Here is a 24581-nt window from a genome sequence, read left to right on the forward strand (position 1 = left end):
TCCACATTTTTTCTGGTTTTATGTCCCCCACGCCCATCCCCACCCCCCAGAAGAGCAAATTTCCCAACAAATAACTATACACAGGCATGTGCGTCCCAAATGTCAGGAGTGAAACGCTAAGGAAATTCTTTCCAACATCTGAGAGTAATTTTGTACAATACCTCATTGCTCCTATGTGCTCACCTTAAAGAAGCAAGAGCAGAGTAAAATAACTAAACATCCAAATGCAGTAATAGTTTTTCTCTCCTATTAAGCACGCTCTGAAACCCACTAATTATTTCCAGAGGGAACTTCTCTTGTAACATGGTACTCCGGAGGACAATTTGGTTCTCAGGCAACCAGGACTCCATGTACTGGCAGTAACACTAAGGGGAAAGTCTGTGACTCAAAGAACCCTCCAGAAATGAGAGATTCCCAGCACAAGAAATAATTAATATTTAGTGGGGATTTCATAGTTCAGTCTTGCTGTTCCCCACTACCTTCCCAAAAACTAGAAAAAAATCATAAGAACACTCAATGTTCCCCCAAAGACTGCAGATACGAGCTCTTAACACTTCTAGGATCTTCAATATAGATGTGCACGTGCACACACACACACACACACACACACACACACGCATACACACACCTATGAATGCACCTAACAAATTAGGTTTGTTAAAAACACCACCAGGTACACAATAACCTCAAAATGAAACTACAAGGGAAGAAATTTTTTTCAGCTCAATCTACAGGACATGAGTCCCAGGCAACTGACAGTTTCCTGCCTGTTTCCTAAGTGCTCAGTTTGCCTTCTGTTAATGAAACCCCCATTCTGGAAAACTAATCCGGCTTCCTTTCCCCTCTCCTTCTTCCCAAACCCATTCTCTTTTAACTCTGCCCAATAACCGGCTCCAAATGTGTTTGTTCTGTTTCTCTCTTTGTTTTTCCCCAAAGGGAAAAATTAATGGTCGAGTGGGTTTAATTTTTAAATTGGTCCAAGAGGTTTAAAGAGGCTGTACTGAGAAGGAGAAAAAAAAAAAAAAGCAAATGGAACTCTCTTGAAAATGGTTACACATTAAACACATATCTTACTGTCCAGGCTAAGGAGGGATTTTTTTTGTTTGTTTTGTTTTTTAAATAAGGAGAGTTCTTAAATTCTGTTGGAGGTCTGAAGTTTAGTTTATTCAGCAAGAATAACTCTGTTCACTGCTCTAGCTCCTTCTTGTCACCACCATCAACATCCACACATTCCAAACCCTGGGAAATGTGAGGGAGTAACAAGAAGGCTGGGGCTGCAGAAGGTTCCATTCCCGTGTCCAAAAAGCACCTAAAGCTGCCAGCGTGCCCCATGGGGACGGAAGACAACCTTGGGGACGGATGGGTCACAGCACACAGAAGCAGGTGCACAGACGCAGGAGACGGATTTCTCAGAGAACAGAGCACAACTGGGGAGGCTGTACCTGCATCACCACCCAATAAAACTAATAAAAAATAATAATCGTAATAATGAAACACCACAAAGCTCTTTGACCGTTTGCCCAGAGTTACTACAGGTTTTGAATACAATTGGCTTTTTTCTCAGTAACCTCATCTCTTATTAGACGCTAAGGTGCAAGTCAAAACCAAGCAGACTTCCAAGCCACGGGAAAAATAACCCGAGACTTATAGGCATGCCAGAAAGTTTGTGGCTAATTTTACAACATGCACCGCCCAGTGAGGTCACACTGCAGGAAGTCGGTCCTGTCGCACACAGGAATAAATAAAATAATGACAAGCAATAAACCAAAGGGCGCTAAGTCGTAGCTGAGAAATAAATGGGAGGTGGCACCTCACCCAAATGAGCGAGTGATTCAAGTCCAAGAAAAATCTTTCTTTCAAGTTTATGGAAATTAACCCTTAGCCTTCCCAAATCTTTTTCTGTTCCTGAATCCTCGGTACCCAGACTCATAATTAACTACAACATCAGATTCCTGTGTCGATTCCTTCTCTGTACTTTTCTCACCAAGATACCAGTCGGACGCCCTTAGCCACCACTTTTCTAGGGAAACCCTGAGAAGACAGAGGGTGTGCAATGCAAAGAGAGGCAAGAGGAGAAGAGTTGCTCCCCACACAGAAGCCCTTGCCCAGAGAGGGTGTTTCAACAGGTAAGCAAGAGAGGAAAACTTTCATTCCAGTTCCTCCTAATCTGGTTGCAGGGGGCCAAGGCTTCCCCGTTAAAAGTACAAAGAGGATGGGATCCCAAAACACCAAGCGTTTCTAAAGCTAAAAGTAAATTTTAACTAGCACTTTCGGGTGAAAGAAAGAGAGCGAGCCCTTCGTATCTGCTGCTTTCATTCACCTTCTCTGGTTCCTTCTTAAATAATTAGTTTTCCTGACTGATGCGGTCTACGAAATTTTGTACCCGATTGCAAAATACATCTTTCAAGGCCTCGAAGATTTTTCTACAATTTTTGCTTTTCTTCCTTGAAACGGTGCGCGCTCCTTTCCGCCTTCTGACAATTACACTCACACCTGTCACCGGATACTCATTCTTCGTTGTCGTTCTCTGCTTTCGTTCCCTCGTGCGGTCCTATTCTCAATTCTTTTCTCTCAACTACTTCCTTCCCAGCAATGATCTCCAATTATTCCCCCTTCCCATCCAGGCAGTCTCCTTGGCATATAGGTTTCCTTTCTCCCCCGGGAGTTTGAGCCCTCAATTTTTTCCCCCTTGATACAGAGGGCCCTGAACCGTGACTCTGGGTCTCAGACCTTTCTGGTTACCCTCGTCTTTGCCCTTAGTCCTGTCCCATCTGTCCGTGATACTGACACCTACCATCTCCCGTCTCCTTGACCAATCTAGCTTTGAGGCAAAGAAAAGGCTTCCCCTGTGTTCCTCACTTTCCTTTGTTCACCTGGGGCACATACCTTCCTCAACGCGGCTCTCTCCTTGGTATTTAGTTTTTAATGACCTGTTGGCCTCTACTATCAATGACACTGGCCATCTGAAACACACTGTACCTGATGATCGTGTGCTAGGAGATGTGGCCAACCAGAGTCTGGGTCCACGGTAGGTATGGCATACGCCACAGTTATGTTTCTAACAGCAATGACAGACTAATCCTAATCCATTTCTCTTGTGACTATTGGGTTTTACTTGCCAGATGGCCTGCTGAGCTTAGGGGCAGGGAAGGTGCTATGTCCCCCGTCAAAGAAGAGAAATGACTGGTTCAACTCGGGCTGAAGCCTCTGACCTTGGGTTCGTTAGCCCCGAGCACCAAGCAGCGACAGCCGTGTCATGGCCATGGCCGCTGGCTAAACGCAAGAACCCCAATCAGCAGGTCAATTTAAACCTCAACAACCCAAGAACAACCACATCAAGACCGAGAGATCGGCTGGCACACCGAGAAGAAAGTGAACTTGAGATCAGTCCGTCTTCCCCATGCCCATGATCCCCCCCTCAGGGGAAAGGGTAACCCTCACCCTGCTTCCCTGTCTTTCCGTACTGGCACTCGAAACGCAGGCTACTTTCAGGGCCACCTCATCCATCCTGAATGTCAAAGCCGCCGTGAACAGGAAAGAGAAACACGGTTCTGATGTCAACAAAAATCCCCAGACAGTATCAAAACCACTTTTCTCTCCTCTCCGATTACCACCAAACCAAGTCCCCTTACCGGTGGCCATAACGCAATACATCAGGGGGAAAATAGATAAAAGTAAAGTGTATTTACCTTCTTCTGTTTCATGCCACACGATCCCTTCCAAATTCACACTGGTCCCAGGTTCACAGGGCCCCAGACACTCTGGCTCTGTCACTACTCCAACTTCACATGTATTGACACCCACGGAACGAGTCCGAACCAAAAGCTGTTCAACCGGTGCTGCAATATTGGATGAAGATGGGGAAAAGTAGGAGGGCAGAATCTGAGGCGTGAGGCTGCTGGAAATCGGCGGTGGTGGTGCTGGCACTGTAAACAGGGGGTCAACCTGAAAGACAGACAGGCTTACTGCAGGGTGCTGCATTCTCCGAGCTCCTTATAATGCAATCTGTTTATATCACTTCTAGAACACATCACCATTCCAAATTCCATTTGCAAGCAGAACAGGCTTCAGGTGTTTTCGGGGGGCCACCACGTAAAGGAGAAGAGAAATGAGCGTTTGAGGTTTTTCACGCCCGACAGGGCCAACCCTAGGGATCCTGCTTCCAGAATAGACAGGCAGGACTCCCAACGTCCTAAATTCACCGATGGAGAACCGTCAGCCTCAGTCGATGTGCGTGAACTCCGCTCCGCAAAATTAGGACTCTTGCCCCCTTGTAATGAAATCTTACGTTCAAAACTACGGTATTTTCCAAAGGAGAAGCTCCAGTAAACGCCACAGAGGCATCACTGGGCACTTCAGCGTGGGAGATGGGGTAAAATTGTCTCCAAAGTACTTTATAAACCATAATGAATTAAATCACTACGAAAATACATTAACTGACTCTGCTGAATATGTAAAATACATAAACTTGATTATACACACTCAAACACATAAACTGGATATTATTAGCATGTATTAAGCATCGACTCCTAATTAAGTGTTCTACTGCAAAGTTTAGCAGAATTCACATACGTGGGGAAATAAAGGCCTGTGCCCAACGTCAGCAGAACTGGGGGTTTCTCCAGTGCCACATGTCCTTTAGTGGTTCGACTTGGAAAGATCCCTGATGAGTCTGACCAAGTCCCAGGATTCCACCCTCAAAATCCCAGGACATAGACATGACAGTCAATATAAGAGCATACGGTGCAATAACATGTCCTTCGCACCCCTATCCTAGAGAGCAGGAAAGGAGATCTTGAACCATACAACCTTCAGGAGCCTGGCCGTGACGAAAACCAAAGGCTATGCATGTACTAAGTAGGCACATCTCCAACCAACCCACTCTCTCATCAGACCCATTTCAATTACAGTTATGACTGGTACAGAACAGTTTTTAGCCCTGCTGACGGGTGGTCAGATGGAGAAGAGCCCAATGCAAAGCCCATCTACACCACGACTCCAGATCGCTTGCCTGGGTCCTCAAGTTACACACAGATATCACCTACCTATAAGGGATGCCATCTTGTGTGCTTTATCCGCTGAGTTAACAAATCTTATGTGTGCAAAGGACACACAGAAACTATTTCTGGTAAAACGCCATCCTGGTCTGTAGTTCCTATATGCCCAATTAACCTTTGTAAGAAACCAAAGCTTGGCTATTAGACGTGCTATGACATAGTCTTTGTTGTTTAAAACACACATACACACATACACACACAGAGTGCATTTCAAGACAAGTTATGGGAGGAGGCGTGCTCCTGGTTGAACAGCTGAAGCAGTCATGTGTGTGGGCTCCTTGTTCATATGACTGTAGGAACTATTCCTACAGTTTGCCTTTCGCTAAAATGATCAAGTGACGTTCACTTGCCTGAATGATCCAAGATGCACTAGAACAGCCCTTCGCCCATCTGCATGCTAAAGAAACTTAATTTCCTGCTCTCCAAGCTGCCATAAAACTTCTTTTGCTCCATGCTTTTTATTGTTCTGCATTCTTGATCACAGAGCCCAAGAAAGAAAAGCATTTAACGGTCCCAAACCCCAGATCTAGTGATTTATGCTTCCGCGTAAACGCAGCTTAATGTGGATCAAAGTTCACACTGATAGTCCTATTTTAACACTGAGCTGACAAATGAAGAAAGGGGTTCCAAGGGAGGAAATGCGGGGGTGGGGGGCATGCAAAAAATCCATTGCTACCTTGTAGTCTGTATTAAACTAAAACATTTAGAACCACTTTCCAGAATTTAAAAAGAAAAAAAAAAGACCAAGAAAAACTACAAACCGGCTACTGGGTTTTTTTTTTTTTTTTTTTTTTTGCATGTTTGCCAACAAATTCTTAATTTGTACAGTTAGTTGTAAAATGGGTTTAATGATTGCTACGCACAGAAACTGAAAAGACAAAACAGAACGATACTCTCAAAATACTCTTTATATCACGTGATTGACAGCCTACGTTAATTCCCAGAAAATACAGTTTCAATCGGAGAAACAAGAAAATAGGATGAAATAAAAGGAGGGAAGGCAGCTAAGAGAGCATGAATTCCCTTTGGGAGATCAGGACACAATGAGGCAAAGCCTGCAATACAAAGTTTTAAGGACAGGGCATGTTGGATGCTAGTATTTTGGCTCTAACTCTGACGATAATTAGCATGTGACTTTGGAGAGTCACTTAACCTCACTAAGGACCATTTTCCTCACAACTGGAAAATGCATCCTCCAGCCGCCTACTGATAACAAATCCTATTACAATAGAATTCCTGGGCTAAATCCCTATTTCAACATAACTCCAACTACGAATATACCTGCACACAGATACACACACACATGAACCTACTCCTTGGGATACGTAAGTGACTCCAAAGATCAAATTTCTAAAGAATCTAGAAGACTTGAGGGGAGAGGCGATGGTATCCTGGGCCGTCGAGCAACTTAACGGTGTTTATTTCCATTCACACAATCCAAGGGCAGTGAACAAAGCTCGGTTGATAGCATTTATCGAGCAGACCTTGGAACCCCGTCCCCAAGGCTTACAGTGAGAAGCTAAGGTTCGGACAGTCTGACTATAAACATGAACTTAATCATAAACAGTCCCCCAATACAAGACCACACCCCAGTGGTCTAATGGCTTCCATTAGAAGCCCCTCTTCCCCAGAGGTCACCAACCACAGAGGAGGGTAAGGAATCACAGCCACTCCCAGAGGTGTTTTACACTGGGAGGTATGCTACTTTTTCAAACATTACAAATTTTCACAAACACAAAAACTTAGGGACAAGTATGAATGTCTACTATCTCTTAAAATAATAACGAGATAACGTACGGGGCTCGGCCAGCGATTCCTTGCGGCATCAACTGACAGGGCTTAGGCCTTGCAGTGACCAGCTGAGTTTGCATTTGCAGCCCTCCCCTGAGACAATCACAGAATGTCTGCCCCTAGAAGACCATAGCCAGCCTCCTCATTCTAGAGAGAAACTTGGCCTATATTTGCACAAAGGCAATAAGTAAGGTACCTCTGGGGGCAGCCCAAGTGAAAATAAAACAGCATCCTATAAGCAGTAGGAGTTCAAGTACACACACGAGGAGCCAAGAGAGAGGCGGAAGGGAAATAATTCAGTGTCTGAGAGCGCCTGGGTGGCTCAGTCGGTTAAGCATCCAACTTTGGCTCAGGTCATGATCTCGGGGTTCCTGGGTTCAAACCCCGCGTCAGGCTCTGTGCTGACAGCTCAGAGCCTGGAGCCTGCTTCGGATTCCGTGTCTCCCTCTCTCTCTCTGCCCCTCCCCGCTTGTGCTCTCTCTCTCTTACCGTCTCTCAAAAATAAATATTTTAAAAATAATAAAATTAAATAATACAGTGTACAGAGTCGCTAGTTCTTTCTGCCAGCGAATGCCCCCAGTAAGAGATGCCCCCCTACAAAAGGTTTCAGTTCTCTTGTGAGTCTTACAGCATCTAACACAAAGCCACATGCACCATGTGTAAAGCAGGATCTGGAAGGATTTTCAGTAGTGTTTTTACCTCCTACCAAAGATCAACTCCACTGCGCCGATTTCCAGGTCACTGATCCATAGACGGAACCGTACCTTCTTCAACCAATGAGGCTCGTGGAGACAGAGAGAAGCAATGGTCCCTAGGAGAAGCCCCTCCAAGGGGCATACACTTGGACGTGGTAGTGGCAGACCTCAGGTTGCGATAGGTTCAAATCCTTACCTCCCTGTTACTCGCTGTGGGGGACCCCTGAGCAAATAACCTGGCTACTCAGAGGCTCAACGTCTGCATCGCAGAAATGGGAGTAAGAATAACAAATACGCCCACAGGGTCACAGTGAAGACTCAATGAGATGATTCACATAAAGTGAAGGCTCAGCAAAGTGCTTAGCTCAGTAAATGCTGGCTTGGAAAAAGAGAAAGAAAAAAAAAAAAAAAAAAGTCCCTGGTCTGATATTACAGTTCTCTAACCCTGCATGCAACCTTACAAAGCTCCTTTTTATATCCTACTATATTTAACATAAATCTATAATCCCCTCCAAATGCATGGTTAAGTGCGGTTAAAGTGTGTTAAAAGTATAAGAAAAAGGGCTTAACTCTGAGAAGCTCAGCCTGGGGGAAAATACTGCTCCTTTCATACGTTGGCATCTGGCAGCAGTCGGCCCAGCCTAATCGCCCCCCAATTTTACAGCAGATTCTGATGAGCCCTAGACCTCTACAAAATCTCCTACTAATCTCTAGCCGCACCTCTTTTTCATGTGCTGCTGCTCCCCCAAAAGTCGTCTCTGAGTCGTCACAACTTGATCACATAGCCCCCCAATAAATAACGCCTACACACCCGCTACGTGCCAGGCACCCCGCGCAGGCTGCTAGCAGGACAAGAGCAGGTACAACCCGAACGGGTCCGTGCTGTCCTGGGCTTACTGCCTAATCAGCAGGACTGTGGCACTCATCATCAAATACTCACGCAAGTACAGCAAAATTCCACCTGTAATTGCAGAACCACAATCAAGGGGCCGTCTGTAGGACCTGAGCGCAAAACACAGCATGTAGTGAAAGGCAAGGCAGTGCAGGGATCAGTCTTCAGAGCTCGAATCCCACCTCCTTCAGTTACATAACCTTTAGGCAAAGTCACCTGATCTCTCTGGGACTCAATGGCTTCATCTGTAAAATGGAAATAACCCGTGCCTAAAGGGACTACTACATGAGCCCAAACAATCCTAGTCCAGGTCTGGGTATGGAGCAGCGCTCAATAAATAAGAGCTGTTGCCACGGCCAATATTATCATCATTATTACAAATATAATTGAGATCTGAACTAAAAAAGAAATCAATGTAGGATTTGCTACATTCAACGACAACTCACCGGAGGCAATTATGAATACCCTTTGCAGGGGGAAGGTACTCTACAATAGTACTAATCAGATATTCCAGGTAAAAGTCAGTGGGGAATTATTAGTCTAATAATACTAACACGCAGGAGAAAAGACCAGAATAGAGAACTGGCCAGCATTAGCAATGGTTCCTTTGTCACAGCTCTTTTCTGTCTTCTTGATGGGACACTGATATAACCTATTAGAGCCCAAAAAACAGAAGCAGGAAAACAGCCATCTCCAGTGGGGGGGGGGGGGGGGGGGGGGGGGGGGAGAAAGAGACCCATAAGTCTAACAGCTGGTGGTGGCAGCCTGTCAAACTGAGGAAAGTTAATGTCAAGAACAGACGCGCGGCAGTCTCTCACTGTTATTTTTGCATGATTATTCCCAGGTGTTGGTGCACGCTGAGCAGTAGCCTGGCTATTTATCACTCGAGAGAGCCGAAGAGCAAGGGAGTGGGGGAGTAGGGGAGGCAGAGAGGCGGGGAAGAAAAGGTTATTTACACAGATAGCGGCACTTAGCGTGTGTAATCAGAGGGCTGAGGGGGAAAAAATCCGCAGAGAGATTCTGGCAATATTTTCTCAGTTCACCTCATTTCAAGGGCTTCTTGAGCGCTGATGAGCAAGGAAGGCTACGAAGCAGGAGTGTTCACAGTAACAGCTTTGCTTCACTCAAGCACTGTGTCAGCCAGTGATGGGTTCCAATACCGGAAACTGACAGCCAACGAGGAAGGGTGCTGGGGGGCACCCTGGCCGGCACTCCTGCAGCCAAAGAGGTGCAAAGAGACGGGTGATCTGCAGCGGGATGCGGTGTAGCCAGGCAGAGGGAGAAGGGGCGTCCGGGGTCAGGGGCAGAGACAGGCAAGCCCCAGCGGAAGGTCTGAACCCTGACTGGGGAGCTTGCCCTTCTGGCTGCTTCCATCTCTTGCAAAAGTCTCCACGCTCATCTGGCTCTTAACCCCTCAATCCTGGGATTCTCGGATCAACAACAACCAGGGCGGAAACGGGGTTTTATTTTGCTCGGTCAATATTTTTACATTCTGTGGGCGTGCTGGGGCACAATTACTTCATGCTCACGTTTTCTCCCTATCGTGGCATTTGGCTGTTTTACGAGGTTGCCCACAGTCACCTCTTTAATTTAAAACGCATTAGACGGACACTGCACTTCATGCAGGGGAAATCACAGCTCTTTGAGGGTGACCACTGCCACCGTCTCTCACTCTGCATGTTAACCACCCTTGGTGCCGGACATGGCTGCTGCTTCATTAGCGAAGAAGGGAAGCTTAAAAAAAAAAAAAAAAGGATCTCTTCTCCGAAATGAACTGTCAAGGGTGAATTTCCACCCCCGATACAGAAACCTGAACAAACGTATGCCGGTCACTCCTAACGGTGTCTTTCCTAAACGGGGTGGAGACTTTTCCTTTCGGATCCACGATCAAAGCAACCTCCGCTCCACAGCTTGGTTCTCAAACAACACGGGTGAGTTCCCAGTTCACGGTCTACTGTGCACCACACTGCAGACATTTCCTATCTCCTTTACGTCCCGACATCCCCATTTTATAGAGGTGAACACTGAGGATGGACAACTGGTTCAAGGCCAAAATTTTAAAATCCATGGGCTTTCCTGTAAAAATACTAGCAACAGAGGGAGACACCCTTTCACCTCTCTTACGGAGGAGGGATTATACTCCACGTGCTCATGCTAAATCTTCGCAAGATTATGAAAAGCCAAGTATTTACATACGGGGAAGAGGAAATTTGGGAAAAGAAACTTTAAAAAAAATTTGTTTTTTTTTTAATCTTTATTTCTTTTTGAGAGAGAGACAGAATGCGAGCAGGGGAGGAACAGAGAGAGAGGGAGACACAGAATCCGAAGCCGGCTCCAGGCTCCTGGCTGTCAGCACAGCGCCCGACGCGGGGCTCGAACTCACAAACCGCGAGATCGTGACCTGAGCCGAAGTCGGACGCTTAACCGACTGAGCCACCCAGGAGCCCCATGGGAAAAGAAACTTTAAAAGGTCACTCAGGGTTGGTGGCCCAGCCAGAACTTGAACCCACAGTGGTCTAAGAGGAAAAGCAAACTCTCCTAAATATCAAATACAACATGAAAAGATGGAAGGAAACCTTCCTCCTAGGGTAATTTCTGACCCTTCCCTGTAGGTTAGAACTCACACACCTGAATCATTTTTTTTTTTTTGCACAGAGTTCAGAGCGTGCCTCTGGGGGCATCTCATAAGCAAATACTGCAGTCCCTTCCGGAAAACTCCCTCAAAGGCCTCACGGAAACCAAAGCTCAGGGTTAGTTTTGTTATTTTAAATCAACCAATTCTAAAAGCTCCAACTACATACGAAGGCTGGGAATGACACCATCATTTTCACTTTCTCATTTCGTGAAGACCAGAGGCCACCCTAAATAAAAAGCCACAGATTAAGCTGCTAAAGGGCTTTTACGGGCCTGGTAGGGTTGGACCAGGGCCCTGGCCCCAGGACAGCTGCTTCCATTTCCAATCATGCCAAAATCACAGAACGCCAATCCAGGGTCTCTCTACGGGGCTGCTTGGGTGATGGCAAGCAGCACCAGGAGGAGGTCATTGGACTGATGAGTCACCTCAGAAGTGTCCCTGTGTGCAGGTCACAAAGCACAGACACATAAAGGCTAGCGACAGGACTTTGAACAACAGTGACCAGGTTTAACTTCATTCTCCAGACGGGACAGTTTTCAAAGCCCAACAGAAGGTACAGAGTAGAATTCAACTCCTGGATTCAGGGTCGAGTTTTTGTTTTTGTTTTGAAGCCAAATGGAATTCTCCTGCAGAAGGTTCTCAACCGGGTAGGCTCCAGAGCAGGGGCTTCAAGGGCAGGTGCAGGGGGCACAGGGACTCGGTCTTGGAGGTGGGCCGACCCCACCAGCCCACATCAGCTGTCATACCCTTAAGCTTCATTTGTGACCTCTGCAAACAAAACGGGTCCTACTGCTGAGCCACAGATGCCTCTTCTGTTTTTTTTTTTTTTAATTTTTTTTTTTTTAACATTTATTTGTTTTTGAGACAGAGAGAGACAGAGCATGAACAGGGGAGGGTCAGAGAGAGGGAGACACAGAATCCGAAACAGGCTCCAGGCTCTGAGCTGTCAGCGCAGGGCTCGAACTCACGGACCGCGAGATCATGACCTGAGCCGAAGTCGGCCGCCCAACCAACTGAGCCACCCAGGCGCCCCTGCCTCTTCTGTTTTAAAAGTGCCACTGACATCTTCAGCTGCTCAGAGAACTGGCTGTGCTCAAACAGGAACACTAAGGGACCAGCATTTGTTTTTCTATGTTGTCCCTAAGGGTTCTCTGATTTTCTCTCATCCTGCTCATTTCCAAAGTAGTTACTTAAAACACAAAAATAAGCCGCAAAGAAAGGAGACCATCATACAGGTACTTAAAAGTCTGTCTTCTTTCACTAATTCTTTTCACGAGTTCCTGGCCTTTGCAGAAAGCTGCATTCCTGAACATTTCCACACAAATCCCATTTCCATCAATTCAACCTGGTTCCCAATCCCCTAGGAGTGAAAAAAGCAGCTCAGTGATAAAACTCTGCATGTCTAACTCTGGACCTTGATTAACATGGGTGCAACTATCGTACTAAACAAATCAAGTTCAAAATACCTGAATATCTTAGCAGACAATGGCTATCTTTACACTATCCATCTTTGTATGACCCTGACTTCTTGAAAGTAGGTAGAAATGACGGAAAAGTCACAGGCCTCTCATCCTACTGGACACAGACATGACTTTAAGGGAAAAAGGAAGGGAGGAATAAAAGGAAAGAAGGGCCTATTTGGAAAAATCACTTTATTCTTATTCTCAACCAAGAGTGGTTCTTTTCTTCACCTTATATTATGGAATCTCACTTGCAACTGCTAAAAAGAGTGTCTTCAATTGAAATTTGAGGCATTTGAGTTGCAAATGCAATACATGCTCATCACAACAAATTCAATAGTAAGGAAGCTCCTGAGTCACGCTGTATGGGAACCAAGATGGCACCTTGGCCTGGGTCAAAAATCTGCTTCTCCCAAGCATGGCAGGTCACCCACAGAAGGGGACAACCTAGACTTCCTGCCCAGGATACCACCTGGTGTCATTCACCCTCCCCCCTGCAAAATCTAAACTCTGTCCACTCAAACCCATTGCATGCCTAAGAGGCAGTGTGTGACCATCTCACCTCTCTTTCCTCTATACTTCCCAAATGCTGATCCAAAAAACTGATCAATTTCAGTGAATTCATGAAAGCTCTGAAATCTTAATTTCACAGTGAACCAGAATAAATGACTCGGTAGGGCTTTCCATGGTTTGTCACGGAGATGCAGGGCTTGGGGAGAGAGAGAGAGAGAGAGAGAGAGAGAGGGAGAATCACCATAGCTCCTACGATCACCTACACACTTACTCTCAAGGACACTTCAGTGACACATTCACTCTTATTACGGCTCTAAAGAAAGGCAAGGGTATGTTTTCTCATCTGAAGTCTTAAGAGATAAGTTCGACCTCTCAGGGTCAGGAAGCAAACCAGAGGCCATCACTATCCCAGGGGGGGCTGCTCTGACCTCTACTAAGTACCTACCCTAACTACTGCTTTCAAAAGTTTCTTCTCACAAAGCCCCACACAGAAAGAGCTGCTCACAGGACCAGAATTCTGTTTTCCCTCCTGAGAACAAAGATTCTAGAAGCCAACAGGTCACTCTCTAGGGAGAGGCTTTCTCCTAACAGTTTCTTAGGCATCCTTCTAAAAATGTGACCCGTATAAAAATGTGAAATGGCGGGGGGGGGGGGGGGGGGGGGGGGGGGGGAGAGTCACTTTTTATTTTACAGCCTTCTGCATGAATTTTAACACGAACCTGTACTACGTTCACAATTTATTTAAAAAAACTAACCTTTTAACAAAAAGATGCTAAGCCTTTCTACTTCAGGATCAAAGTAAGCAAATGCCAATGCAGAGGGGGGAGGGCCTATTTTTAAGACTGTTATTTCAAGTCCTTGTGCAAAGGTCCTGAAACCAACAAGCCGAAGGTGGGATGTGACAGGAGGACCGTATATTGACCCCATGTCCTCCCCCTGTATAAAAAAGGCTGCCGTTTAAACCTACCTCCTTCTGACAAAGTCATTCCTTTATCCAGCAAATTTTGGCCAGGTACCACTATGTGCCTAGCACTGCTGCAGGAGCCCTCCGGGGGCCCCAAGGCCACAGGGGAGACCGGCAGCACGCGGGTAGAGGTGGTGTCACCATGGGGCGGGGGCGGGGGGGGGGGTGAAAGATGGGTCTTAAGGAAGTGCAAAGTGCAGCCTGGGGAGGAGACAGGAGACGAGGGCGGAGCTGGTCCATTCTAGACATCACAGTTGATTAAGGGCCTCGAAGCCCTGGCGGTAAGAAAGACAAAGCAGAATCAACGTTGGAAAAGCAGGCCTCATGGTGAGCCTGGATATCGCTAAGAACTGGGGGGTTATGGCCAAGCTGGAAGAGAGCACTAAGGATTTCAAGTAGGGGCATGGGAGGATCGGGTTGTTCCTCTGGTAAAAAGCACAAAAGGTGGTGTGGGGAGAATGGAGGACAAAGGAAGCTGGAGGAAGGAGGGCAGTTAGGACGCCGTAACAGGAGTCCAGGGAAGAGATAGTGGGCTTGGTGTTGAGGACAGGCCATGCCCCACTAGATGCGGGCAAGGGGCTAAGATCAGAGCGGTCAGAGAGGTGGGGTGTCCAACACTGTGCACCGGTCAAGAGACGGCCGTGCCCACCCCTGAGGAGCTGGCCCACGTCCTACCCCCACTCCTCCCAGAAAAGCAAGACTGCTAGCTTTTTAAAGGCTAGTGACTCTCAATAGAGTCCTTAATTTCAACCCAACAGCTACTAACGGCCACATGGGATGGCTCCAATGCCCCCTTGGAACTTTGTCTCAATCCAGCTGAAGAAATTGTGAAAATTAATAAAAGGAAATCTCGTTTCTTAAAAGTAAGTCGAGAAATTCGGCAGGTGGAGCTCTCGTGCCCTATTACTTGTCATCAATTGCAGACCCAAAGGAAGGCAGGACCTTGCAGGTGAATACTACTTTACTGCCCCCACCCCAGCAGGAGGAAGAAAGGCTTTCCTCGACACCCCAGCAACAGCCCAGCCAATGAGAGACAATCACGATTCGGCCAATGAGAAGCCACCATACTTCCAGCTTCCAGTTTCCTCCAATGGACTCTTTGTTTCTAACAGCCCTGTGGGCGGTCCCCCTATCTTCTATAAAGGGGCTGTCACCTCCTTTGTTCTCCAGAGTTGCCTATGACTCTCCCTGTGGCTTGCTGGTCCAAGGTTGCAATTGTCCTGCTATTCCCGAATAATCCCATTTTTGCTGGTAAAATAACTGGCAGTTTGAAGTGTCACGAAATGATGACACAACATGGCTGCTGCCACCTCTTTTCCATTGGATTCTTTTTTTAAGTTTATTTTGAGAGAAAGTGTGAACGGGGGAGGGGCAGAGAGAGAGAGGGAAAGAGAATCTCGGGCAGGCTCTGCTCAGCGTGCAACCCGACGGAGGGCTCGATCCCACCACCAGACCAGACCTGAGCCGAAATCCAGTGGGACACTTAGCCAACTGAGCCTCACAGGTGCCCCCCATTTAATGATTCTCGGTCTTTGAGAACCCAGACTCGACCACCGAATACCACTGCCCTCCATCTTTCCTTATTCCTGCAGCCAAGAATATAAAGAGACCTTCCCTTCACGAGGGCTTTATTGCAAAACCAATGCATATCCTGAACATGCTTTTTCAAACTGTCCTCACCTAATCATGCCGCTCCCAGAGTGATGCTCTGAAGCGTCCCAGGCACCTCCTCTTGAGAATCACTGCCCAGCCATTGGCAGAGATAAACTCTCCTTTGCTTTCTCTTCCTTCCCTTGTACCTGGTTGTACCTTGTCCTTATGTTCCTACCCCCAACTATAAATCCCATGGTCTCCAATGCAAACACCTTCCCTTTTCAGTCTTGGTGCAACGAGCCCTTGGAGAGGAACAGTATAAAGGGCATATTGCCTAGCTTGGGACATCAGTCCACAGTCTGGTACAAGTGTTGGCAAGCGAAGGCCAGGAGCCCAAACAGGGCCCAAACATAGTTATTTCCTCTTCAGAGTCGAAAAGGGATGAGGGCTAATGGGGAGTAGGAGACAGGGTCACACTATCTTAGCATCTGTATTTCCAGAATATTTAATTTTACATGTGTCTTATTTCGGAACAGGTTTCAGATGACTACAACAAATCATTGAGAATAATTTTAAGACCAATCACTCAAACTCATACCTATCAAATAACACCTGCTCTAAATCTTGGTCATATAAAACCGTAAGATAGCAGATCCAAAATAAATGGAACACTACAACTTTTAAAGTGGATGCTATAACCTGTCCAAGATTTCTTAACCAATAAGACATTTTGTATAATGTAGCCAAAAAAAAGAAAAAGCAGAAAACAGTATACATACTCCATATACTATGTCCAACTATAGCACCCTGTGAACAATGTATTTATATTAAAATTTATATTAAATGTATTTATGTTAAACTGTATTTCTGTTATGCTCTCCCTTAATGTTACAGTAATTTCCAGTTAGTCCACAAACACCTGCAGACAGTGTTAGCATAAGACCAAGCTAAATTTAAATCAAGTTCATTTGAATCATGATTTAAATCAGCCAAGGAGAACTGGTATCTGTTTTAAAATTAAAGAATGCATATTTATTTTTTGCCATAATAGTACTACGCTTCATAAAACTCAGAGATATATATACACACACTACTTGTTTAAAGAAAACATCATTTAAAGATGGCAGAAAAAACGTTAAAATATTCCAATTATTTTTATCTTTACTATTACCATCCAGCCTTTACATACGCACATGTATTTTACAGCCTCAAAACCATACTCTTTCAACAGATTTTTTTCATACTTTGCAGCTACATCAGGAATTCCAATACAGCTGCTATATATATCAAAACTAAATGCAGAATCCATTCACATCAGGAAAAGACTTTCTTCTCTAAGTTAGTCATGAGTATTTTTCCACAGTGTATTAAAAACGCACAATCAAAACAACTTATAAACTTATAAACAACTGTTTTCTTCAGTAAAAAAGGGTAGGGGTAATCTTCTTCAACTACAAGTCATTTTAAAATAAGAAGTTTAGTTAAGTATCTTTATGCTTCAATAAACATTATTGAATCAATAAACATTATTCCTTGACGATAGTGTTTATTTTAATGACAGCGCTAAAATACAGGGGGGTAGGGGTAAGTACTCATGTCAAAGCCACTCCCAACCAGTTAAGGATTAAACGTGGAACCCAGAAGTGAGGGCACAAGTTAGAAACAAAAATGAAGAAAACATTTCATGTACGTAAAAATCCCAAATATTATATAAAGGCACACCCGTCCAGCCTCCAACTAGCAATTTTAAGTATCTTTAATAATAACTCTGAAGCACTCGGACAGCTTATCAAACTTCGTGTATTTTGTTCTGTTTGGCTGGGCTAAGGGAAATTTGTTTCAGGTAGCTTTGGTGTTAAGTACATTTTCCTGCATTCTTATATCCTAGAGCTCTAGTAACTCCTTAAACTGTAAACAGGTTATTAACAAAAACACTTTGCCATTTAACTTCATTCTGAATTCAAGTTATACATTCTGATAAAATATTTAACGTCTGTCACACCTTAAAAAACGAGTATCTCTTAAATGCAGTATGTTTTTAAACCCAGTAATTCTATTTCTTAAAATCAAATAATTATGATATAGCTACTCCTTTGAAATCGAATATTTGATCTCAAAAAAATAAGTGAAGATGAATTGACTACTGTTAGCAAAAAGACTTTGAGGGGCTCTGGAATAACACAGCCCAAGGATATGCAAAAGTACAGAAGGAGAAGAGCAAACTGATCTTGGAAATTATTTTCGCTCAAGGACACCGGAGTTTACGGTAGCAGAAGCTCCCAGTCAAAGCCCAGCATATGTGTGCAAAGTGCAACCTGGTTGCATTTCTGCACTGTCCAGACGTCTGGGCAGATGGGGGGCTCTGGGTGTGTCTGGGGCAAGCAACGTATCCCCACATGGGCAGTGAAGGAGGACAACAGATACGATTCCTGTGTAGGGTACCTCTTCTTGTAACACCTTCTTGCTTTCTCTTGCCCTTCTATAAAGCAGCGTCGTACCTTGACGCCTGGGTTCAGTACGTACTACGACTGAACCATGAGGACAACCTCACGATTCTAAGTGGCTGGCCCCAATCTGAATATAAGCCCACTATTCTGAGAACCTCCTCCCCACCGTGGCCCTTCTCTTTTTCTTCCAGAGAGACACGGCGGCAAACAGCACGGCCCCACTAGGTGCACCTTAGGGAGAGCAGAAAAGGCAAAACTACAACCTGCCACCCCACCCTGTCCATCTTCCCAGGGAGAGCAGGTCATCCTTCTCTGCCTCTCATTCTCCAAGTGCCTTGTTAGAGGAACAAAAAAAAAAATTTTCTTGCACATGCGTCAGAAAGTCTAATATTTTGTCAAACAGAAATGAAAAATAAACCTAATCTAAGCTGTCACAGAATCATGAAATGCCTCTGGCAGTTCTATCAAAGTATGTAGACATGTATGGACTCTTTGAAGAAATGAAACTGCAGTTTATCAAGTGTGATTTATAAGCAACACTGATGTAGCTGGTAAAGAACACTGCAGCCTAATCATTAGTAGTCAGACAACAGCCATGTGAACACATCAATTATGGGCCCCACTGCCAAAAGCCCTTGAGATCTTGGAGATTAACAGCCAATCCTCTGTTTTACAAGCTCACATCAAAAAGAATATTAATAAGAGGAGGGGCGATGTGAAAGCTTGTCAGAGTAATTCAGCCACTAAAACAAGGCATTTTTTTTCCCTTCGCCTCTCTGTCGAATTGGCCCAAGGAAGAAGCTGGCATCCGTTACAAAGTACGACGCTGCCAATTTCTTGGAAAATGTTTTTCACGAACATATGGGAACTTGCAAGGGTCTGCAAAACTGCTATTCGGTGAAGAAAGACAGGCAAGCCGTCTTCGCAGCCCTTTTTTAATGCTGGAAACCAAACGAGTGGGGTTATTCCTCAATTATTTTTAAATCAATACGCGCGGCACAAACACCCAGTAGCTCTTCCTCTGCCCTCAAAACCGAAAAAATGTTGGAAAACCTCACGTATTTCATAGACTTCCACCATCCGCCAAAATTTAATTGACTGAAAGACACTACGAGTACCAACCTGGACCGGAACGAGTTCCCTCAAAGACACATGGTTCTTCCCAGAGTAGGACAAGAATCAAAATGTGTGGTCTCTGACTTCGGGGATTGAAATTCCTTCTTTCCGACTATCTCTGGACCGCAGATATAAATCTCACTGATATCTCTGCAGTTAAGAATAAAACCAGCTCTCCCAGCCCATACACCGAAAGCATCTGCAAAAAAAACCATGCCACAGGCCTAGCGTTTACTTCCGTGGTATCAGTATTCGACATACGCACCAGTGAGGATGGCTGTATTTTTGTAAACGATCAGATTAAACCAAACAGCTGGCAACTAACACTTCAGTGGGGTTCCAGCAGGCTCCCTAATAAATGAACGTAAGCCCCACTACAAAATGCATGGCCTGAGTTTCCTCTGCCACCAAGAAACTGGTTTGCTATTTTCATTCGTAGAACACTCCACATTTACACGGTGTTTTCCTAATATTTCAATTGCTGTTCATCATTTCAAAATCAGCATGGCATAGTGGGAGACACACGAGGGGAGGAAAAAGAAGCATGGGGTTTCTGTTGCTTCTCAGTAGTCAAGCTGTGTTGGCCCCTAACTAAGTCACTTAATTCAAGGGCTTGCTGACAAGCAACTGTTAAATCACAAACTCTTTACCTAGGGTTCAAACGCCTCACGGAGTCTGAGACCCCACGTAATTACAGCAGCAAAGGTTTGCATATTTATACACTGGTGCGCTTTCTATTCTTCCTCTCCCCAGGAGAGAGAGCTCATAGATGCTCAATAAAAGTGTTAACGGTTCAAAACAGACTTAAGAAGCAATAAGCTAGTGTTTGTAAAGTCAAGGGCAAGAGCAGGGCTTCTTTCTCATTCCACTGCATACTAGTCATCAGCGTTTCTTCACCTGTTAAACCAGAGCGAGAACATGCTCGCCAACAACCTTGAAGCCCGTCATAAAACCAACAGGAGAGGTGACTGGGTGGCTCAGTCGGTTAAACATCCAACTCCGGATTTTGGCTCAGGTCGTGACTGCACAGTTCTTGAGTTCGAGCCCCGCACTGGGCTCTGCACTGACGGAGTGGAGCCTGCTTGGATTCTCTCTCTCGCTCTCGGCCCCTCCCCTCACTTGGGCGTGCACGTGCCCTCTCTCTCTCTCTCCCTCCTCCCCCCCCTCTAAAAATAAACTTAAAACAAACAAACAAACAAACAGGCTATGGCTTCAGAAGCTAAATGCTAGTGGTTGTATAAAGATGAGTGATTACTGATTGCAATTTTGACATTAGAAAGGATAGAGCCTTTTGAGTAAATAACTTATCTGGGAAACTTACTTAGTTGGGGGAGGGGGGACTCAAAAGGAAATTATTCCTAGACCTTGTTGAATCTATACTAGAAACTCACCCCAAAAGATGCAAAGTTTTCACTGATGGGCATCATCGACAACATCTTCTAATAATACATCCGATTAGAGTATTTTTCACAACTTTTCTAGCAAAAGCTCTTAATGTCAGAAAAGCACATGACTCGGTCGGCACGGGAACCATGGGCGTGCCTTGGCTACGTAACACAGCAATATATCAGAACTTGTTCGGGTGAAAATGGCTCTCAGAATAAACACGTAGAGTTTCAACCTATTAAAATGTATATTGGCAAGTGTATTTTTTTGAAAAATATTTGTTAATAACATGTTGAGTTTAAATAGCCAACTTCAAGGCTAAAAATATCAAACCACTGTTCCATTTAACAAGTTATGACTATTAATGACCGACACTGTAATCAATGATTATATACCAAAGCCGTCCAAATGGGCCGTGCTCCAATTTCTTATACAAATTTCACCAAAGATAAAGGGGCCAAATTCATCTTTGAGTTCCTAAGATCTTACTACACTCCAAACTCCTGGGCTGGTTTTTTTTTTGTTTTTTTCTTTTGCAAATGAGATTGTTAACTGGGTTTAAACAATTTTCCCATGGTCACACCTAAGCTTTAAGCTGTAATTGGCACTTCTCTCTTACTTGAATAATGACCTTCTTTTTTTTTTCTCTTAAGAGTAGCCCTCCATTTTAACCCTGAGGGTTTTGTGAGTGACAAAAAAACCGTCAGACAAAAATCAGCCAGCAACCAGGATGCCAGTGCAATCTGTTATTCTGACACAGCATAACCCTTCTGGGTAAAGCATCTTTATCTTTATTCTTTAGAATTCAACAGACAAGCTCTACCAGACCCAGCAAAACAGGTGTAATGTAGCCGACTTTTCAGATGACGGTGCTTTAAAGAATTAAAAATGCCACATGAATGTGAGATATAAAAAGATCCGGATAATTCCCAGCAATGCTTTTTTGCCTGTGATCTCTACATGGAAGGAAGAAAAAAGATGAGGACCCGGTGGAGCCAGCCTTGAGGCCCTCCTGCTTCTGCAACCCTACAAAAAGCAGACCCAGTCGAGCAAGCATTTACTGAGCATGCCTCGCAATCAGGCACAGTGCTGGGTGCTGAGAAGATCCAAGTGCACGAGAAGGCATCCATCCCCTCCAAGGTCTCAGGCTGGCAGGAGAAACGCACGGCACAGGAACAGAAAACACCAATTACAGGGAGAGGCTCGAATTAAAGATTCCGTCTCCAGGGCAAGAGGGGGAGTGGCTGAACTCGAAGGGCACTCAGAAAACGTAATCCAAGAAAACACTGAGGCCCAGGGATAGAGTGACATTTACCTAGGATCATAAAAGAAGTCAAAGCCAAAGCGTCCAATGGAACCCGGTCTCCCCATTCCCATCCCAGATTTCCTGATCCACCTGGATCATGAATGAGCCGGGCAGAAATCGGAGCAAAGGGCTCCGCTCCAGAGAACCCGCTACCTGCAGACCACATGTGGCCACCACCAGCAGGATTAATTGGCTGTGCTCTGCTGACTCAGAGGACAGGACAGCAAACTGGCAGTTTTCTGAAGCTCAGCTGACCAGAAGAGATGACCCCCATAGATCAGACCCACGGCAGTAACACAACTGCAGGCTTTACACGCTCCCAAAACATTTCCTCCAGCCTGCTTGGAAATTACCTACACGCTACTAAACGAAAATGGCTACCTAAGCAAAACCGTGGTTCATCTTTACTGCTTAAGCAGTTGGCTGTGCAAGAAGTCTCCGCTCTAGGCCTACAGGAAACACTGGGGAGGGTACGGACCCGGCTGTGAATATTCCTAGGGCCGCTGCTGCAAATCCTTAATCCTTTCTGCCCTGCCTCCCATTGGACCAACTACACTAATTAACCACCTGTAAAGACACTTACCGAAGTTGTATTTCAAGCAACAGTGTGGGGATTTTTAATACTTTATTTTTAGGTTTATTTATTTATTTTTGGAAGAGAGAAAGAGAAGAGAGAGAACAAGGGAGGGGCAGAGAGGAGAGAGAGAATCCCAAGCAGGCCCTGCACTGCCAACAGAGCCAGACTAGGAGCTCGAACATAGGAATAGCGAGATCATGACCTGAGCTCAAATCAAGACAGAGCTTTGCCAACTGAGCCACCCAGGCCCCCCCTGGGAATTTTTCCATAAAGAACCTGAAAAGAAGAGAAGAGAAGAGAAGAGAAGAGAAGAGAAGAGAAGAGAAGAGAAGAGAAGAGAAAAGAAAAGAAAAAAGAAAAGAAAAAAGAAAAGAAAAAAGAAAAGAAAAACAGGAGATTCTAATAACCATTCCTCACATTTGCTTTTGAGAGAGGAAAAAAAAAGACATCTTCAAATAAGCTATCTGAAGCTTTTTCTAAATGCACACAAAGGAGCACCCCTGTAGAGCCAGAGAATCAGAACAGAAGTAGGCAGCCTAGAACCGGGTGGTCTGGGGAAAGGAAAAAAATTAAGCACTCTTTAGGTGATTGAGATGCACAGCTTTGATGAAGAAATGACGGTTTAAATGAAGGGTTTAAGGATTCTGGATATTTGATCAAACATTATGTTTTACTATTTATTATAGAGGATTCATTAATACCATTTATTATAAAAGCATGACCCCAAAAGCCAATAAGGTAAATATCATACTCACCTTCCAGTTGAAAACTATAAGGAGAGCTAATGACCACCAAAGCAGTAAAAGAAAAAAATTTTTTCATCATCTCAAGAGAAAAAAAGGTCTTCTTACACCTATACAGGGCCCAGAAGCCACAGAGGAAATGAATAATAAACCTGACTACACAATTGAAGACACACAGAGGAAAAGAAAAAACTTGCATGAACAGAATCAAAACGCAAATGAAGAGATGGAAAAACTACTTTGCCAGCACACGAGAAAATTTGCAAAATGTAAAAAAAAAAAGCGTATTTAATTAATACACCTTGAAATACTTTAAGTCAGTAAGAAATGGCCAACAACTCACTAGAAAATGAGTCAGAGGTTATGAATTGTCAATACATAGGAAAATAAAGAGATAATGGTTTGTTAACATGAAAAGGGGAAATTAACAAGTTACTGTTGGATTAGCACATATTAAAGCCAAATTATTATAATTCACAGTATGAGTTACCTTGGTAGAAATACAGGCATTTCATGTCCCACTGTCGGTGGGAATGTAAGTCATGCCATCAAGTTGGGAGACAAATTCTGAGACATATGTGTACAAAGATGTCCACTACAGCATTCCGTAGCTGAAAAAGATTGTAAACACCTATGGGCTATTAGGGGAGAACTGGCTAAATAAATTAGGGAATCAAAGGCAGAAAGAAAACACAGGCTATCCAAGATACCCAGTTATGTGAAAAGAGCAAGGTGCAGAGCTGTTTCTTTACTTACGCTCCGATCTGCATAAGGAGACAAGAAATACAAATATATACGCTTGAACATATGGAGACTATTTCAGGAAAGACATACAAAACTGTTCAAAGTAGTTGGCTCTGGGCTCCGGGGAGCAGGTCTAAGGGGGAAGTAAAACCTACTTTCCATTATATAATATTTTAGTGTAGTTTAAACTTTTATAGATTCATGTACTACTTAATTTCTTTAAGTCAATTAAATGGAATTTTAATAAATGCAACTAGTTTCTCGAGGCTCTAGACCAGTCTCCCAAATTGGAGGCATATTAAATACCCAGCAGGTATGGAAGAGGTATCCACTGGGGCGCAAAAAAAAAAAAAAAAAAAACCAACAACAACAACACAGAATAGAATTTCTATTTATACTATTACCCCGTCATTTTAAGATTTTATTGTTTGGGGGCACCTGGGTGGCTCAGTCGGTGAAGCGTCTGACTTCAGCTTAAGTCGTGATCTCACAGCTCGAGAGTTCAAGCCCTACGTGGGGCTCTCTGCGGTCAGCACAGAGCCGGCCTTGGATCCTCTGTCTCCCTCTCTCTTTCTCTCTCTCCCTCTCTCTCTCTGTCTGACCCTCCCCGTTCTCTCGCTCACTCTCACAAATACGCATTTTAAAAAATCTTACGGGGCGCC

At 44.6% G+C, this 24581-nt stretch overlaps 1 protein-coding gene and 1 long non-coding RNA gene across 5 annotated transcripts in view; one reads left to right on the plus strand and one right to left on the minus strand.

Moving 5' to 3' along the window:
* ZNF608 (zinc finger protein 608) overlaps window positions 1–24581 on the minus strand; it is a 117529-nt gene that overhangs the window by 58959 nt on the left and 33989 nt on the right. For all 4 annotated transcript variants that reach the window (XM_042934028.1, XM_042934020.1, XM_042934026.1 and 1 more), the window contains one exon: window positions 3690–3945. In XM_042934028.1, the coding sequence (XP_042789962.1) occupies window positions 3690–3945 (256 nt within the window). The remainder of the gene's footprint in view (window positions 1–3689; window positions 3946–24581) is intronic.
* LOC122217157 lies at window positions 13724–15176 on the plus strand. The gene is made up of 2 exons (XR_006201327.1): window positions 13724–13841; window positions 14987–15176. It is a non-coding gene; the product is annotated as an uncharacterized LOC122217157 (long non-coding RNA).

Source organism: Panthera leo, chromosome A1 (assembly GCF_018350215.1).
Source record: "Panthera leo isolate Ple1 chromosome A1, P.leo_Ple1_pat1.1, whole genome shotgun sequence".
Taxonomy (NCBI): domain Eukaryota; kingdom Metazoa; phylum Chordata; class Mammalia; order Carnivora; family Felidae; genus Panthera; species Panthera leo.